Consider the following 18975-nt stretch of genomic DNA (forward strand, 5'->3'; position numbering starts at 1 on the left):
ATATATGGTATGCAACAAGACTCCCATAAATCTGGCAGAGTCTTTTTTTGTGCAAAGTAGGGAGGGCAGGGGTCAAATGTAGCATATTTAATAGTGACTACATTAAAGAAAAATATAAATCCATCTTCAATGCTTTTTCTTTTTTAAACAATGTTTTCTTTTTATTCAAATCAATTCAAACTTTATAAAAATTTTAATGTTGCAAGATAATACAATCACTTACAAAAACCAATTGTACAATCAAGTTCTAACCAAGATAATGTTTACTAATCTAACATGATCAAGATAAAACATTTACCAAAGGAAAATATAGATAACACAAAAAATACTATCATGGGAATCTAAGATCATCTAATACTTTAAAAAACAATAGTTCTAGTTGTCTTTATATGTTATGACAATTTATAGCAGAGTTTAATAACAGAAAAAGCAACAATGTCTATATTGGTGGGATAAATTTAAGATTTTTATGTGCAAGGCCACTTAAAAAGAGGACAAACCACAGATGAAAATGAAGGCAACAGAAAAATTCAACTTTTCACAACCAAAAAATTAGTGCAACCTTAAAATAATTTGGAAAACGATGTTCTAAAAGATATGTTGCAGATCTGTGTTCTATTGTCTAAGATTATATCAATGCATAATTCTAAATCTTTCTAAAGTGTAAGATTAAAAATATGTAATCTAATGTACAAGGTATATGTAAATTCTGTGTTTTATCACATACATATGTCTCTTCAACACTAGCTTTTGAAAATGGGCCATTTGAAGAGACAACAATTTTTAGGCCAGTAATTACAGGCATCCATCATGCCTGTAATCTCCAGCATTTTGAGAGGCCAAGGCAGGAGGATCATGTAAGCCCAGGAGTTCAAGACCAGCCTGGGCAACATAGTGAAACCCAGTCTCTAAAAAAAAAAAAAAAAAAAAAAAAAAATTAGCTGGGTGTGGTGGCTTGTGGTGGGAGGATCACTTGAGCCCAGGATCCTCCCACTGTGATCCTCCTACCACACACCACCACGCCCTGTGATCATGCTACTGCACTCCAGCCTGGGTGACAGGGTGAGACCCTGTCTCAAAAATAAAGACAACAATTTTCATTCAAAAAATTTCATTCAGGCAGGGTGAGGTGGCTCACACCTGTAATCCCAGCACTTTGGGAGGCTGAGGCAGGCAGATCACCTGAGGTTAGGACTTTGAGACCAGCTTGGCCAACATAGCGAAACCCCGTCTCTACTAAAAATACAAAAATTAGCTGGGTGTGGTGGCATGTGCCTGTAATCCCAGCTACTCGGGAAGCTGAGGCAGGAGAATTGCTTGAACCTGGGAGGTGGAGGTTGCAGCAAGGTGAGATCGTGCCACTGCACTCCAACCTGGGCAACAGGAGCCAAACTCTGTCTCAAAAAAAAAAAAGAAAAGAAAAATTTCATTCAACTTTACTTGGGATTGAATACATATGAAATGTACTTTCAATACATAAAAATCATAGTGGACAGCGGCAAAGGAGTGGGAGTAGCAGTGGAGGAGGAGTTGCGGCAGATTAAGGAGAATCTGAGAATTCCTATTGTAATTATTTTGGAAATTGATAAAGATAATTCACACTTCTAAGAACTCAAGACTTTACTTTTTAAAGGACCAAAATAAACTCAAGACACCTTGCCAACACTTCCCCACCTCTCAACAAATTGATTACTCTTTTACACATAAAACTGAAACAGTTATGGCATCAAAATTGATAGCAACGAAAGTTTGTAAAACTGTATTTCAGTCTCTTTTTCTTGATTCCAAAGTGCAAGATGCAGGGTTTTCATAATCCTTTAGCAATGCTTCTCCTGTAAATAAGCCTTCATTTTGTTTGGCAAAGGCAGTTTTTGAAATAAGTCTATTCTGGTATGCTGACATAAAACAAATGTCATGGGTGCTGCAAAGAACAAACCTGTATGAATTGTAATATTGGATTGGTCAGTCTTACAGGGTAAATTGCAGATCCAGGTAACCGAGACCTTCAATAAGAAAAAACTCTATTTTCCAGAGTCCCTGGTTGAATGTTCAATTAGATCAACTAATTGTTCTTTCACATCTGGTTGCTCATAAAAGCAAAACCTACCATTCGAGTGTTCAATTCTAGTGTGAAGTGTTTTACCATGGGAGCAAAAGCTTGAGCTTGAAAGATAACAGTCATTGTGGCTATCTGGGACAAGAAAAAAATCATCTAGCACATTTGCTCACTTTTCTTCTGCCTGTCAGTGTATGATTGCCCCCAGCACCATTGTTATTTTGCAGGTTTTTTCAGCTCCTCTGTAAGGCTTGTCACAACCATAGTGTCACTACTTTGGACAGAATCATCAACTCTTGCAACCCCAGGAGGACACTCAGGATTAGAATTCAAATGACAGTGGATACTTTCAGACACACACATAGACAACTGCACCTGTGAGTCCACAGAAGTTCCTTTAGATTTGATTGTTCTGTATTGGAGGTAGTAATGATGAAAGTGTCTTCAGGAATGTCTTCACGGCTTGCTCTTGGGCTCTGCATTGTAACTCCTACAGGTACCAATGAACAAGCCATTCAGAGATGGATCCACAAAGATCTCTGGAGCAACGACCAGGTCCTGCTCTACCCGATTCTCAGCTTTGGGGATAGAATTCCCAGAAACGTCTGTGTCCGGAGTTGGTTCCTTCCAGTGGGTTCTTGGTCTTGCTGACTTCAAGAATGAAGCCGTGGACCTTCGCGGTGAGTATTACAGCTCTTTAAAGGTGGCACAGACCCAAAGAGTGAGTGGCAGCAAGATTTATTGTGAAGAGCAAAAGAACAAAGCTTCCACAGCGTGAAAGGGGACCCAAGCAGGTTGCCACTGGGGCTGGGGGTGGCCAGCATTTATTCCCTTATTTGTCCCCGCCCACATCCTGCTGATTGGTCCATTTTACAGAGTGCTGATTGGTCCATTTTACAGAGTGCCCTTTGGTGTTTTTACAATTCTTTAGCTAGACACAGAGCGCTAATTGGTGCATTTTACAGAGTGCTGATTGGTGCATTTACAATCCTTTAGCTAGAAACAGAGCGCTGATTGGTGCATTTTGTTTTCGTTTTTTTTTTTTTTTTTGAGACAGAGTCTCACTCTGTCGCCCAGGCTGGAGTGCAGTGGTGCAATCTCAGCTCACTGCAACCTCCGCCTCCTGGGTTCATGCCATTTTCCTGCCTCAGCCTCCCGAGTAGCTGGGACTACAGGTGCCCGCCACCACACCTGACTAATTTTTTGTATTTTTGGTAGAGACGGGGTTTCACCATGTTAGCCAGGATGGTCTCCATCTCCTGACCTTGTGATCTGCCTGCTTCGGCCTCCCAAAGTGCTGGGATTATAGGCGTGAGCCACTGCGCCTGGCTGGTGCATTTTTACAGAGTGCTGATTGGTGCATTTACAATCCTTTAGCTAGACACAGAGTGCTGATTGGTGCATTTTACAATCCTCTTGTAAGACACAAAAGTTCTCCAAGTCCCCACCCAACCCAGAAGTCCAGCTGGCTTCACCACTCACTTCCATGGGAGAACTGTCCAGACAATAGCATGACACCCTTGCAAAGGATAAAGCCTCTCATCTAAAGGCATAGAATACTGAATACAGTCTTGAGGCGTAAGTCCAATAAGTACAAGCACATGTTCCTTGAAGTGAAGATGCAAGTCTCCATTCTGAAATTTTGAACTCTTTATTTTGTTCTTTGTATGCAGCTTCAGGCTGAAGATAGTGAAAATCCGTGCCAGACTTGGATTGGAAGAATGAACCAAGGCTTTGAGTCTCTTCGTCTCATCTCCGTTTTGATATGTGTCTCCTTAGTTTGTAAGCCAAGGAGAGGACTACAGTGAGGATTGTGGAGGGAAGTGGACCTTATTGGTCTTTGAGCTCTCACATCTTTAAAGACTGTTGGTGCTGAGAGAAAAAGTATCCTCATCTGGCAGAACTCCCATAGGGTGTGCTCCCCTTGCTGTTCTGCTTTTGTTTTGCAGAAAGCTGCCTTTTTCAATGTACTCATTAGGCTTTCATTGTTTTTTCCTTTTTTACCTTTTTCATCTTTCACTGTTGATATCACAAGTGGCCATATCTTTACCAGTGCAGCTACCAAATAAGAAATCATCTTTTCCACATTCACTAGTTAGTGATGGTTGTTGTACTACCATGAAATCAGTTTCTTCTTTACTTTTATTCAGGTTACAAGATTTCTGGAAGGTTTTAAGATCAATTTTAATTAGTCTTTGTGACTGGTTACTTCATCCAGGGGACCAATTTCTCTCTGGAATATTAGTCCCGCACCCCTGGAGAGCCTGTGCGGCTGCATCTCCCTCCGGAGGTGGTTCTGGAGTTGGTTCCTTTCGGTGGGTTCCTGGTCTCGCTGACTTCAAGAATGAAGCCACGGACCTTCACGGTGAGTGTTACAGCTCTTAAAGGTGGCACAGACTCAAAGAGTGAGCAGCAGCAAGATTCATTGTGAAGACGGAAAGAACACAGCTTCCATGGTGTGGAAAGAGACCCGATAGGGTTGCTACTACTGGCCTGGTGGGTGGGTGGGTGGAGGGGGGGGGGGTGCGGAATGTGGCCAGCTTTTATTCCCTTATTTGTCCCCACCCATGTCCTGCTGATTGGTCCATTTTACAGAGTGCTGATTGGTCCATTTTACAAGGTGCTAATTGGTCCATTTTACAGAGCGCTGATTGGTCCATTTTACAGACTGCTGATTGGTCCATTTTACAAACCTCTAGCTAGCTACAGAGCACTGATTGGTGTGTTTTTACAGAGCACTGATTGGCGCATTTTACAAACCTCTAGCTAGCCACAGAGCGCCGATTGGTGCATTTTACAATCCCAGCTACAGAGTGCTGATTGGTGCATTTTACAATCCTCTTGTAAGACAGAAAAGTTCTTTAAGTCCCCACCCAACCCAGGAAGTCCAGCTGGCTTCTCCTCTCACATCTATGTATTTCTTTGGCTTCATTTAACCTTTGGAGCCATTTTTTTTCAGCAGCAGTGCAACAGCAGCCACCAGCCTGGGTCTCGTCCAGCGCTGGTGCTACTGCTGTGAAATGTGTGTTGTTCTGAGCAGCTGTATTTGTGATACTTTGTTACACAGCAGCAAAAAAAGTAATGCAACATCAGTGGTGTTATTGGGTGACAAAGTTTGGGATTGGGGTTGAAGACCCAGCTGATTTAATTATAATTGGTTCTAAATTTAAAATTGCACATAAAAAACCCAGAAATCAATGTGAACAACAATAAAAAACATACAAGCGCACTTCCTTCAATGTCTAGATCAAGGCTTCTTTCTCACCCCCTCCAACCTTACCTGTTTCCTCCCTAGATATTCATAGAGAGTAATATATTTTATCATCTAAATAGTCTTCTGTATTGCTCTCTAGTAGCTTTTTGTGTCTACCTAACTAGGCTTCAGATTCCTTGAGGGCGAGGATTTTTGTTCATTTTTGTGCCCCCCACAGTGCCTTGCACATAGAGACTCTAGTAAATGTTACTTATTGGCTGAAGAATTAGGAACATGACCTGCATTTAACAACAAAAAGAGTTTTTGTTAATTAGCTAGCACCCGCTCATCAGCAAGGCCTAAACATCTGCCAGTGGAATCTGAGAAGTCTCTTCTAAAAGTTGAAAAGCTGAGTTTACTCATTACAGATAGGGAACTTGTAGTAGGTGTGTGTGTGCGGGGGGGGGGGGGGGGGGGGGGGGGGGGGGAAGGTTTTACCGGTTAAATCAAATTACAAGAGGTTGGTGCCCAATTTTCAGGAGAGTTTGTGTAGTGATTTTTGTCTTTTTCACTGCATGATGTGACTCTTGATTATGGGATGGAAGAAATTAGCATTATGAATTTTCTCTGTGCCATTTCCATAATTAATTGTTTGTTGACTGTTTTGAAGAAATTTAAGCAGAATTTGAGGACTTAGTTTTTTAAAAAATGTAGTGAAGGGGTTAGGTAGCAAAAACTTTTTGAAGAAATTCATCGACCTGCTTTCTTAGATCAAGGACTTTTTGAAATAAAAAGGCTCTCAGAGATCCAACTTGTAGCCTCCAGTGGCTTGTAATAATTTCTTGCTGATGTGGCAAGCTACCTTAAGTCGTTTCTAGAACAAGAGGTGAGGTATAAATGCCAATGTGACAAAATGTCTGAACAGTAGACTTGAAACTGCAGGAAGATCGTAAGAACCGATTTGTTCAAGGAAGTAGAGGCAATTCATGACTCAATCTAGACGTGTGGTTTAGGCAGATGGCAAGTGAATTCATTTATCATTGTTGATCTGCTTTGAGCTCAGTGGAATCGCCGACTGTGACAATGTGCAGAGCTAGCTGGTTGAAATGAAGTCACAACTCGAGGAGAGTTATGGATTTTGACGAACGTGAATCACCTTTAACATTTTTATGGTTGCCTTCGGAGTGCAAACGCCCGGCATGTCCCTGAGTTATTAAACATTTGCCCTATCACCGTGGGCAGGAGTACTCTCAATACCAAAACGATTTTGAAATTTCAGGCTATACGGCCAACATTGAAGGTGTCTGCATTCAACCGGCCCTGTGAAAGCTTCAGTCTTTTTCATCGAAGTGCTGAAATCGATGGCCGAGTCACGATGAAGACGGGCTCAAATCGGAACCCTCTCGCTCCTCGTTTTGAGCAGCTGTCTTTGAGAGGCAATCTTCTGAATTGACTGGCTCAGAATTGATCCGTGAGAGTCGTAACCATCCGTTTTTGTACGAATACAGTTGATAAACTTTTTTAGACGCCTTTGGCATTTATGTTTAAAACGACACCACCTGCTAAGTAACAAACACTCTTCTTAATCGCGGTGGCAAAAACGTATCCGTCCCGTGTGTGTGTTTGTTTTTACCCTTCCGCTACACTCTTAAGAAACTTGGCCGCTTCCGCCCCAGAGAGTGCCCTAACCACGAGTCGGGTTGACAGGGCTGCTCGCATGCGCGGTCTCCACCGTGGTGTTTGTCGCAATGGGCGCTGCGCGGAGGACTACATGGAATCTCGACTTTGCAGCTTGAAGTCATTTTGTTGGCGGCGCTGGTTACCGGCTACCTCCGCGCGGGCACTTGATTGTAACAGAAAGTAGTTCCGGCCCATGTTGTTTCGGCCGAGGAGCCGTCGCCGCCATTTCAAGACCGTACTAGGTAGATGGTCAACTAGAGTTCCCAGGGTTTGAAGCCTGTAACTGCTGCCGCCGCTCAAGCCCTCCAGAGCATTGCTACGGCTGCTGCCCTTGTACTACTACCTCCAAATACGTTCTAGCCGGTAGTGGCGGCAGCAGGACCAGTTACCTCTTTTTTGCTCTCCCTCGAGAAGCTCCAGATGGCGTCTTCCGTGGGCAACGTGGCCGACAGCACAGGTACTGGTGTCCCGTTCTACCTTGGCAGATGCCCCCTTGGGGTCTCGCGCCGTCCTCTACCTTGTATCACTCCTTCCTTCCCTTCCCTCGAACCATCCCCATTACATCAGTGACATTGCTAAGCTTTTCGTGGTCTACTGGCATCTGATCACATCGGGTTTTCCGCTGTCGTCCGCTTCCCGAACATTTCCTCCTCCTCCCTTGCTTGCTTTTTGCTCCCTTTCTTGCTTTGTTTTTATTTCGTAAATGTTCTAGCATTCCACTCTCTCCGGGCGCTTTTATCACACGTGCGCGCTTAGAATGTCGTGGAATGGACTGCATTGGAATCCCTGCCCTTTCACTCCTTTGCAGCGGTTTTCTCCCCTAATTCCAGCTCATCGCCTCTCCTTTTTCCCCTCCATCTCCCCCTTCATCTCCCCCACAGTCTTTTCCCCTTAGCCAGATTTGGTCCTTCTCTGCCAATCTGGGGCGGGGGTGCCGTTCCGATGTAATCATATCCTCACTTTGCATCACCCGAGGACGATCAAAAGCTCGTCGATGGTGCCACAAGTCACCTCGAGAAGAGGGGACATTGAGCAGCACCCCGCTAGGCAGTGCCTTTCTGGTGTTCTTTCGGTTGAGCGGTCCCGGTTTAGACTGGAAATTTCCAGGGGTTTCCTTTGCCATCGCCCAATTCCACCGCTGCCCTCAGCCTGGATTTCCCACCCTGTCCGCGGGGAACCACACCCTTCCCTTCGCGAGGTTGCCAGCCCTGTTCACTTCCTATCCTTGGGGGAGAAACCACCCCGATGCTGCTGCTTTGGCGTTGACCACCCTGCCCGCCCAATTCTCGCTTTGTGTTACTTTCTCGATGTATTCCTCCGCCGCCGCCTCTGGGTCTGCCATCCCCATTCTTCAGCCCAGTATCTCTTTATTCACAGGGTGTAATATTTTTTTAAGTTTCCATCCCTGCTTGAAGAGTTTGTAAAGCAACTGGAGTGTAGCTGCACAAGTACAAGGCGGTTGCCCTTTTAGACACTTCAGTCGCGAGCATTTGGTACTAAAAATACGAAAACAACCAAATTGTAGGAGTGTCCTTCAGCTGCCTTTCCATATTGAGGCGATTTGGGCGGAAGGGGGTGGGGAATTGGGCTGCGCTTCTGAGGTTTCCCGCGAGGTTATTTTTTGGTTGTTTCTCAGTTGAGATGTGTGGAGGGTTTTAGTTACTGTTTCTGGAAGTTGTGCTGTAAGTAGTAGGTGAATCGTCAATAGTGTCTTATCCGTAATTGTAGGGAGTGGGATTAATAATTAGTCCGTGCTCCTCTCCCCACGTCTCCACCGTGATTTTCAAAGGTTTAAGATTCTGTACTGGATTCTGTACTAGCTTGCCCTTTTTAATGTGTTATTTATTTGAGAAAGCTGTCGTTTCAAGTGTTAAAATAGCAGATAAGCGGCATTGAAAAGTGACAAAGTAATGTGTGAAAACAAGGAGCTAGGAAGTTCTAGAGACTTAGCTAAAATGTAATTTTAGTTTCTATTAAAGATATAACCTTTCCCAGATGTGGATGCAAGTCTCAATGCTCTTTTTGTTGGTGGTCAGCTGTGCATTCTGTCAGGAAATTTACTTTGCTTTCCTCAGTATCCGGAACGCTCATCAGCTCTGATGATTGGGGAGCTGGGCTCAAATTTGAACTAGTCACCTTAACCTTGGTAGAATTAAATAATTTGTCCATGGTTTCCCATTTCAACCAGCTAGTGAAGTGCTACGGTCGAATTCCCAGTTTAAGTATTTACAGTTGTGACAAGCAGTTTTTTTTTTTTTTCCCTCTCTGGGCTTTAGCTATATCCTTTAAAGATCTTTATGTATCTGGATTAAGTCACTTGCAGCGAAGTGCTTTTATTTATTCATTATGTTGCGCTTTATCAAATATATTTTAGCGTCCATCCTCCCTCCCTCCCAACGTTTTGACCATTGCAGTTGCAGGTAACTGCCTGGCTTATATAGGCTTGTTTGCAATGTCTTAATCCTTTAGTCAATACCAGAGCTGTTTGGAAAATGTTAGTGCTAAACCAACGTGGGTGGGATTTAGCCAATTTAGTCTCCTTGTGAGTTTGGGATGGTAGAGGAGCAGTGTAATCTTGGGTCTTTATTTAAAATGTTTGATGACCCCTTTAACTATTTTGGCTGTTGTCAAATGACAAACATCTTGTTTATCAGCTGTTTTAAAAATAGCACTTTGACTTTTTGGTTTTTCCCTTAGGCTCGTTTCTACTTGTCCTTTTAAAGAATTAAATTCTGAAATATACAAAAATTGATATAATTTAAAGAGTTAACACATCTGGTGTCCTCACTGAGGTTAAGATTGATAGATTGTTACCAGTACTCCACCTCAACAAATCCAACCTGAAATATGGCACAAAATATTAAGTTTCCCAATATGTTATTCTGATATTATTAAGTCTTTGTGACCTTGCAAATCACACGTTTAATATTTTGTTTCTGTATGTTAACTAAGGCATAAGGAATAATGTTCAGTGAATCCTTAGATGCTACCTATGATTTATAATTTAAAAGTACAAAGTGTTTTTGGTCATAAAATGTAATCTCATATGGAAGTAAATATTCCTTTCTAGTTTGGGAAAGAAAGTATTAATGGGTGAATTCTAAAAATGCCAATTCTGCACTTGATGTTAACTTGAAGATATAAATAACGTGCAGAACACTCTAGTGCTTTACATAGTTTCAAGCATTTCCATTTTTAAGTTAAATATACCATATTTTTACATTTTTTTGGTTTACATTTCTAACTTTTTGTTTTCCCCCCTCCTTCCCTCAAATGTTTTGATGATTCTCCAGAACCAACGAAACGTATGCTTTCCTTCCAAGGGTTAGCTGAGTTGGCACATCGAGAATATCAGGCAGGAGATTTTGAGGCAGCTGAGAGACACTGCATGCAGCTCTGGAGACAAGAGCCAGACAATACTGGTGTGCTTTTATTACTTTCATCTATACACTTCCAGTGTCGAAGGCTGGACAGGTAGGAGATGTTGGGGTACCTGCTCGTGATTGCTGCCTCTGGGTGCTGAGCTTGAAAAATGATACTTAAATATTTGAACTTGAAATTTTTCCAGTACCGGGTTTCAACTGAGCCGCCAACGCACATCTGCTCTCTTGCCCACTTGTGACATGCCCAGCTGCCAGTTTTTCTCCTTCCTTTTGTGGTGGTAGTTATATTATCAGTATGACTAGGGACCTTTTCTAGATTTTTCTATCTGGGTCTGCTGCTTTCTAGACTCTGTTCAGGTAATAAATTATCATCAATGTATATCTGAGCATCCAGTCTCCCTTTCATGAGACCTGTCAGTTTGAGGGACTGAAATGCTCAGAAACGATGGTTATGTATGCTGTGGCAGGAGATGCATATCTGGAGTTTCATTAAGTTGTTATGGTGTGTTGCTTTTAGTTAATCAGTTGAATTAATCAAAAGGGAAGAATTTGTGTTCCTGTCCTTTTAATAATTGTTATTCTGGCATATTTAGACACTTAAAGATGTGCATCATTAAATCTTAAATGGAAAATGAGACTCGTGCACATAGCTTTCCATTTTTTATCTTAATGATCATGATTTCCAATGTGGTGGGGTTTTTTTTTTTTTTTTTTTTTTTTGAGACGGAGTTTCGCTCTTGTTGCCTAGGCTGGAGTGCAGCGGCGCCATCTCGGCTCACCGCAACTCTGCCTCCTGGGTTCAAGCGATTCTTCTGCCTCAGCCTCCTGAGTAGCTGGGATTACAGGCATGTGCCACCACGCCCAGCTAATTTTTGTAATTTTAGTAGAAACGGGGTTTCTCCATGTTGGTCAGGCTGGTCTCGAACTCCCGACCTCAGGTGATCTGCTCGCATTGGCTTCCCAAAGTGCTGGGATTACAGACATCAGCCACAGCGCCCGGCCAGTGTGGTAGTTTTGTAACAAGACTCTAGTTAGAATTTTTTTCTTTTTTTTGAGGTGGAGTTTTGCTCTTGTCACCCAGGCTGGAGTGCAGTGGCGCAATCTCAGCTCACTGCAACCTCCGCCTCCCGGGTTCAAGCGATTCTCCTGCCTCAGCCTCCCGAGTAGCTGAGATTACAGGCGCCCGCCATCGTGCTTGGCTAAATTTTTGTATTTTTAGTAGAGACGGGGTTTTACCATATTGGCCAGGCTGGTCTCGAACTCCTGACCTCAGGTGATCCTCCTGCCTCAGCCTCCCAAAGTGTTGGGATTACAGGCGTGAGCCACTGCGCCCAGCCAATAATTTTATTTAATAAGAAAAAGCTTTTCATTTTGAAATCTAGAATACCTCCACTTTTGAAAATCTTTGATTTCCCAAATTTTTCTTGCTATGCACTAGTTAAAAGATAAGGTATTATATAATGAGCAATAGCACAGATCTCAAACTGTTTGAGTTGCATATGGGCCATACCTTCTTTTCCGTAACGTGCATACCCATGCATTAACACTTGTCGCCTTTTCCAGATCTGCTCACTTTAGCACTCTGGCAATTAAACAGAACCCCCTTCTGGCAGAAGCTTATTCGAATTTGGGGAATGTGTACAAGGAAAGAGGGCAGTTGCAGGAGGCAATTGAGCATTATCGACATGCATTGCGTCTCAAACCTGATTTCATCGATGGTTATATTAACCTGGCAGCCGCCTTGGTAGCAGCGGGTGACATGGAAGGGGCAGTACAAGCTTACGTCTCTGCTCTTCAGTACAATCCTGTGAGTAAAATTTTAATGGTTACTTTCCCTTCCTAGAAACCCAGAAAGAAACATAGTGTGATATTTCAGACACTAAAGTAGGTTTTCACATGGAATAAAGTCAAAAGTTTAGAAATGCTTATGTACTTAAAATGGTGAAATTGCTTTTAGCTGGTGTGCGTTATGCTAAAATATTTGTTTTATTTAGCAAGTTATATTAAAAAGCATAAAAATTCTTATTGCAAGAAACTACATCAATTTTAAAATAACACGTATAAAGTACAGAGCACATGACTTTTTTCTGTTGTGATTAACTTTGGATAAATTCTGATAAGTGTTTGCAAGTTAATTGATTTTCAAGGAATGGTGGATAATGGGTCTTAATCTGTAAAATCTGTAATATAAAATAGTTTGAAACAAGATGCCACTATATGGAATGATGTGAAAATTAGGCTACAAAATTTCTTCCTCAATATCCTATTCTCTTCTCTTTCAATGTAATTAGAAGTCATAGAATTTAGATGATACTAATACTGGGCTTTCGATTAGTTTAAAAATTTTTTTTGTCTAAGTTGCAGATGTGTTCTGGGAACAAGTAAGGCTCAGCTGGCAGACCTTAAATTCATACTGTGTTTAGGATCTCCGAAAGATACAAAAACATAAGACTTTCCCTCAGAACTTATGATGTAGTTAGAGAAAGTAGATGTAAACTTAAGAGGTAAATGATAGTGGGGTTATAGAAATCTAGAAAAAGTTCCCAAGTTACATTGTCAACATTCAGTTTTGTAACCAACCTGGAAATGGCTAATAGTTTATTTTAGCTACCATTTACTGAAAGTCTGTGTGGTCAGACACTCTACTGACAGCTTTAAATGATTGGTCTTAGTTAATCCTCACAATAATTCTTCAAAATAGATGATATTATTTCTGATTTTTATCAATTAAAAAAAAAACCATGGACTCAGGGTTATGTGGCTTTCATGGGTACAAAGCTAGTAATGAAGTATTAGTAGATACTAAAACCTGAGTCTGAATATCCTCAAAGCAAATGTTGAAGTGAAAAGAAATAAAAGTGGGATGATGTGCCCAGAGGGCACTCACCCATCAAAGCAGCCCTTGAGCACAGTTAAAAAACCATTGATCATATCTTGCTGTCCCTTATTTTTTGGTTAGGAAACTGAAACTAAATTTAGTAGTTTGTTCAAAGATCCGAAGTCACTTCTCATGATGACATCTATTAACAATTTTTGTAGTTAATTTTGAGAGTTTAAACGTGTCCTTTTTAGAAAATCCATTGCTTTAAAAAACATTTTTTTTTAAGAGATGGAGTCTTGCTATGTTGCCCAGGCTGTACTCATACTCCTGGGCTCAAGCAATCCTCCTGCCTCAGCCTCCAGAGTAGCTGGGACTATAGGTGTGTGCCACCACACCCAGCTTCTAAATTTATTGGTTTTTGAATGGATACAGTGAATACCTCCAGTTAGCACTCTTGGAGGTAGCAAATGAAACTAATTTCTTGTCTATCTTTTCTGAGACACTCAGTGTATATATATGTACATTTGAGTGACTTTTTGTAAGTTTTATTGCAATACTAATCTAGCTAGTTACCCACATAAAGTTTTAGGGAGCCCGGTATGTGCTGCCACTGGGCCTTGGACCCCATTTTTCCCAGGGCTCAGGGCTCACCTCTGTACCCAGTTGTCACAGTAAGTTCTTTCCCTTTATTAATCAGGTTGATTCTATTCTTGTTGATAGTGTGTACCCTCTTACACAGCTGTGGTTCTTGCCATCTTTAACTCTAATGCCCTTGGCTCAGATTTCCAGTTGCCTATGTGTGTAGCAGAGCAGTCATTGCTACTGATAGTGTACCCAAGCAGTAGGACTATGCTGAGAAGGAAAACTAAAGTGAGAGATGGAACCTTGCTATTTAATATCTAACCTGCTGTTAGCAGGAAGCTTATTGTTGTACCCTACCAAGGAAGTGAGATAGTACTAAAATAAATCATGGGATTACCTCCTGAATGCATTGAATGGCCATGTGTTGTCCCCTGGTTCTATGTTTCTTCTAGTGGAAGGTGCTGCTTTACTTATTTATTACTCTTTTTACCAATAAGAATGAAAATGGGATTGTGCAAGTTCCCTTGATTTCAACTAAACATGCCATAGTGATCATATTTTAATTTATTTCAGGATATCTAAAGTCTTAACTAGAATTTAAACTTACTGTCAAATGCCCGTTGTCAGTTCAGTACTGGTAGAATCTTGCGTCTGTTCCTTATGTTCTCGTTGACAGTGCTTAAATGCATCATTAGTACATTGTGTACCTGAATCATAGATGTAGTTGGCATTCTATGAAAAATGGTTAAAGAAACTCAGGTTATTTTGGTTTTGCAGCAGTGAAAGAGTAGAATGTTAAGGTAGTATCTTTGGTAACCTTGGTAACTGTTTTCAACAGTGTTTATCTTTTTAAGTTAATAGATATGTCAATTTAGAAGTTGTTCTCTGTGACTTGATTATAGAAATTATCTTTGAGACAGCTATCTCATTTTTTTCATTCTGAATTATCTTCTATAATGTTGGGTGTTTTCATAATTTTGGTAAGATTTTAGTCTGTCATTTTTTTTTTTTTTTTTGGAGACGGAGTTTTGCCCTCGTCACCCAGGCTGGAGTGCAGTGGCGCGATCTCGGCTCACTGCAACCTCTGCCTCCTGGGTTCAAACGATTCTTCTGCCTCAGCCTCCGAAGTAGCTGGGATCACAGGTGCCCACCACCATGCCTGGCTAATTTTTTGTATTTTTAGTAGAGACAGGCTTTCACCATGTTGGCCAGGCTTGTCTTGAACTCCTGACCTCAGGTGATCCGCCCGCTTCAGCCTCCCAAAGTACTGGGATTACAGGCGTGAACCACTGTGCCTGGCCAGTCTGTTGTATTTGAAGGTGTTATTGCAGATAGCACCTTGCAGTGACCGCACATGTTCTTTTACATGGTGACTCACTAGAGTTGCCTATACCTGGCAATTCCTTTTGCAAATTATGTATAAAATTGTCCTTTCTGTAACGGCTATAACCCTGAGTTGTTTTAAACAGGTCTGTTTCTGAATCTATAGGTTGTTGAATTGTTGCTTGTGCTTTGATTGTGGATGCACAGAATGGCGAGCTGCTGGCATCCTGGCCATCATGTGTGTTCCTGTCATGTTATTTGTTACTTGTTACTGCTGAGCCTCTCTTATACAGCTGCACTGTAGAAAACCATATATTTCGATTCTTCTCTGTTCTGCTTTCTGTTGTATATTTCGATTCTTCTCTGTTCTGCTTTTTGTTAAGGTTGCTGTGCAAATGTCACATTTAAATATGTGAGTGCTTATTGTGCATACAATGCTTTGTTAGGAAATGGGGAGATGTGTTGTGGGGGAAGTTGCGGGTTATAATATAAGACAGGACCTGACCCGTAAAGGAAAAAATGGTGTAAGTTCCTCGGATGATAATTGTTGGAGAGTATTAATCAGAAGATTTCCTCGAGTGGGTGCTTATGACCTAAGCATTCTGTAGGAAGGTAAATAGCAAGTAGACTTCCTTGGCTGAAGTGGTGAGTCAAGTAGTAACAAGAAGTGAATGTAGTAGAGGAGAGTCAATTGGAAGATTTATAAAGAATAGAGAGGCTGAGGAGTTTGAATTTAATTTGAGAGGCAATTGAGAATTACTGTAGGTTTTTATCGACCTGATTTTACTTCATATGTATGTACATGTCTAGATGTTGTGGCTGGTGGGGGTGGGAGGCTCTAGGAGGAAAGGCAGGAAACTGATGCAATCTTAGGAGAAATAGTTCTACAGGAAAATCTTGCTCATTTCCATCTCCTTTTATTCTCACGATTTTCCCTTGTATACAGTGCCCTCCTCCTTTGTCTATTAAAACCCTACTTATCCTTCAAGGCCCAGCTTAAACTTCTCTTATGAGCTCATCATCTAGTTCTCTTAAAATTCTTTACTACTGAGTGGGCATTTAGTGTGTGCCTTGTCTTTTCACGTAGATTGTAAGCCCCTTGATGATAAGGATTCTATATCTTTTCCCTATAGTTCCAGGCATGTTATTGAATTGAGTAACAGTTTGCCTGAAATGTATTAACCTGGGATGGATAAAATGGGCTAGTTTTGAGAAATATAATTGTCAAAAACATTTTGATTTGACGGATGAAGCAGAAGTGATGTCTTGGGTTTTGAACTTTTGGGAGAATGGTGGTGCCCGTGCGTTTTCTAGAAATTAGCTGTTCATGCACATAGGTTTGGATCCCCAAACAGGAGAATTGGATTTCACCGTTACATTTAATATGATGTTTTAGCTTTTCCTAAAACTGCCTTATTGATTATCTTATAGTAGTCTTGAAGATAATGTATTTTTAACTATGAGCATTGTGTTAACTTGATATAGTATACTGTAATGGATCTAGATGATAACAAAATATAGATATGCTGTCAGGACTTAAGTGGCATCCATCCAAGAGTTCATGAGGGTAATAAAATTACGCAACAGCTGGCTACTATGTATGGCCATTACAGTCATTGTTGGAGAATTATTGCAAGACTTCTGATTATTATGACTTAGAAAAGGCATAGGAATTGGTAAAAGTCCAAACATGTATAACCACAATTATCAAGTAGTAGAAGGAGCTTGTATGCATGGATTGGATTATGCAGTCATGGTCTGCCAAAACAGGGGTAACCCTGTCAGTTTAGAAAAAAACATAACCATACAAAGTAGATAGCAAGATTATATAATTCATTACTTCTGAGAGTATAGTGTTAAAAAGTGCTCAGGCTAATTAGAGGAGAAGTCAAATAAGATTAATGGTAACTTTGATGTTTTGAGGATTAGTATTAGCCTTTTGTGCTTGAAGTGATGGGAGACAACCTTACTCTCTAGAACATCAGTCATTCCTTGAAGGACAGTATTGAGTCAGGGAGATCATGGAACTGACCCAGTATGGCTGACCGTAAGATTGTTGTGTGGCAGCCTGTACTTTGTTGGCAGACTTTTTGGTTCACCTGATGGATGATACTATACAACCACAAAAGCTGTTTATCAGTAGAATTAAGTGATTTTGGAAACCATAATATAGTTCCAGAGCAAATCATATATATGATGATTTTTCAGCACAGTTGACAAAATTTCGCTTTCTAGGACTTAAGTCTCTTTCACCCATGGAACAATTTGGAATAATAAGCATACTTCCTGTTGTCATTGTTTCTGCCTGTTGACTGGTAGATGTGACTGACAATGGCAAAACAGGGCAAATAAAAATTTAAGCTCACTGTTGTGATGAGTGTCTCATCCAGATGAACGGACTGATGAGTCAGATGACTAGCAGCACAATTGAGCTGCTAATAGAAAGCAGAGTCAACTGCTTTTCATTATTCACCCACTCAACTCTAATGGCACTTAATACTAATGAGTAATCTAGTGGCAGGTGCCAGGATTGAGGCTTTGGTTGGATAATTCTTCTGCCCGATAGTGAAATGAAGTCAGAGTTTCTAAATATTCCTGACAGCCTAAGGGTAGGTTTGCTCATAGGTAGTCATTTGCTAAATATGTTTTTTTCCACTCTGGAAAATTTTCGGTCCTTGATACAGAAGTGATTCATCATAACCTTGAATAACATAGTTGGACAAATATTTGAGGTGTGTGTGTGTGTGTGTGTGTGTGTGTGTGAAATATATATATATATATATATATATATATATATATATATATATTTCCTTTTGTTTTTGAGACAAGAGTCTCTGTCGCCCAGGCTGGAGTGCAGTGGCACGATCTCGGCTAACTGCAGTCACTGCCTCCTGGGTTCAACCGATTTTCCTGCTTAAGCCTCCCAAATAGCTGGGATTACAGGCATACGCCACCATGCCCGGCTAATTTCATATTTTTAGTAGAGATGGGGTTTCGCCATGTTGGCCAGGTTGATCTCGAACTCCTGACCTCAGGTGATCCTCCCACCTCGCCCTCCCAAAGTGCTGGGATTACAGGCATGAGCCACCACGCCCGGCCTGATATATATATTTTTAATGTGACTGACATTTGGGGAGGAGAGAAAGAAGCTCTAGTAAGGTCCCATAGTATTTTATGTGAAGCTAATGGGTCCAAATGCATTTCAACATTCAGAATTTTTAGGATATTAGAAAGATAATACCATATATAAAACACCCAGAAAAGTCTGGAGCAGCACCTTTTAGTAAAACACATTTATATTTCTGCAGCAAAAGACAGTATTCATACTAAGTGAGATAACTAAATTCTATAAATAGTTTCATGTCACCTCAAGTCAGGTTTAACCCTCAAATGAGTTTTTGGAACTTTTCGGGATTTGGAATTGTGGATGAGGGGTTGTGGTCCTGCACTGAAGTTTGTCAGGCAGTATCTTTAGTTGATAGAATAAAATGGCAGGGCGCTAGATGCTTAAAAGTGATTTCAAGATATTTTTAATTGACAAAGCAGAGTATAATTAATGACAGCGTCTCTGGGTTTCTAGGATTTGTACTGTGTTCGCAGTGACCTGGGGAACCTGCTCAAAGCCCTGGGTCGCTTGGAAGAAGCCAAGGTAGGTGTTTGATAGAACACATTTAAACATCAGTATTATGAAAACTTGTACTTTTTGCCAAGTCTTCAACTCTTCATTGAGCTATCTTCACAAAACAGTCCTTTGAAACTGAGGAAAACTGACGGCATGAATCGCCTCAGAATAGAGCAGGGCCAGGCTTTGGCATATCTGTTCTAAATCTGGGGGTAAAGCAAGAACCTGAACATTTTGGAGCCTTTCTGCTGAGCTAGACCATCTTTATAACACTGGGCTCCGTCATGATCTTATGTGGGAATAAATAACATTCCT

General features: G+C 41.1%; 1 protein-coding gene and 1 pseudogene across 2 annotated transcripts in view; one reads left to right on the forward strand and one right to left on the reverse strand.

Annotated features, from left to right (window-relative positions):
* Positions 1-1817: 1817 nt before the first annotated feature.
* On the reverse strand, positions 1818-6968 carry LOC109024665 (suppressor of cytokine signaling 6-like; annotated as a pseudogene).
* OGT (O-linked N-acetylglucosamine (GlcNAc) transferase) overlaps positions 6605-18975 on the forward strand; it is a 43568-nt gene continuing 31197 nt past the window's right edge. The window contains exons 1-4 of one of the 2 annotated variants that reach the window (XM_004064365.3): positions 6605-7386; positions 10223-10403; positions 11876-12119; positions 18619-18687. In XM_004064365.3, the coding sequence (XP_004064413.1) occupies positions 7350-7386; positions 10223-10403; positions 11876-12119; positions 18619-18687 (531 nt within the window). In that variant the 5' untranslated portion in view covers positions 6605-7349. The remainder of the gene's footprint in view (positions 7387-10222; positions 10404-11875; positions 12120-18618; positions 18688-18975) is intronic. The other variant, XM_004064366.5, reaches the window with a different exon arrangement.

This window comes from Gorilla gorilla, chromosome X, assembly GCF_029281585.2.
Source record: "Gorilla gorilla gorilla isolate KB3781 chromosome X, NHGRI_mGorGor1-v2.1_pri, whole genome shotgun sequence".
In the NCBI taxonomy this organism is placed as follows: Eukaryota; Metazoa; Chordata; class Mammalia; order Primates; family Hominidae; genus Gorilla; species Gorilla gorilla.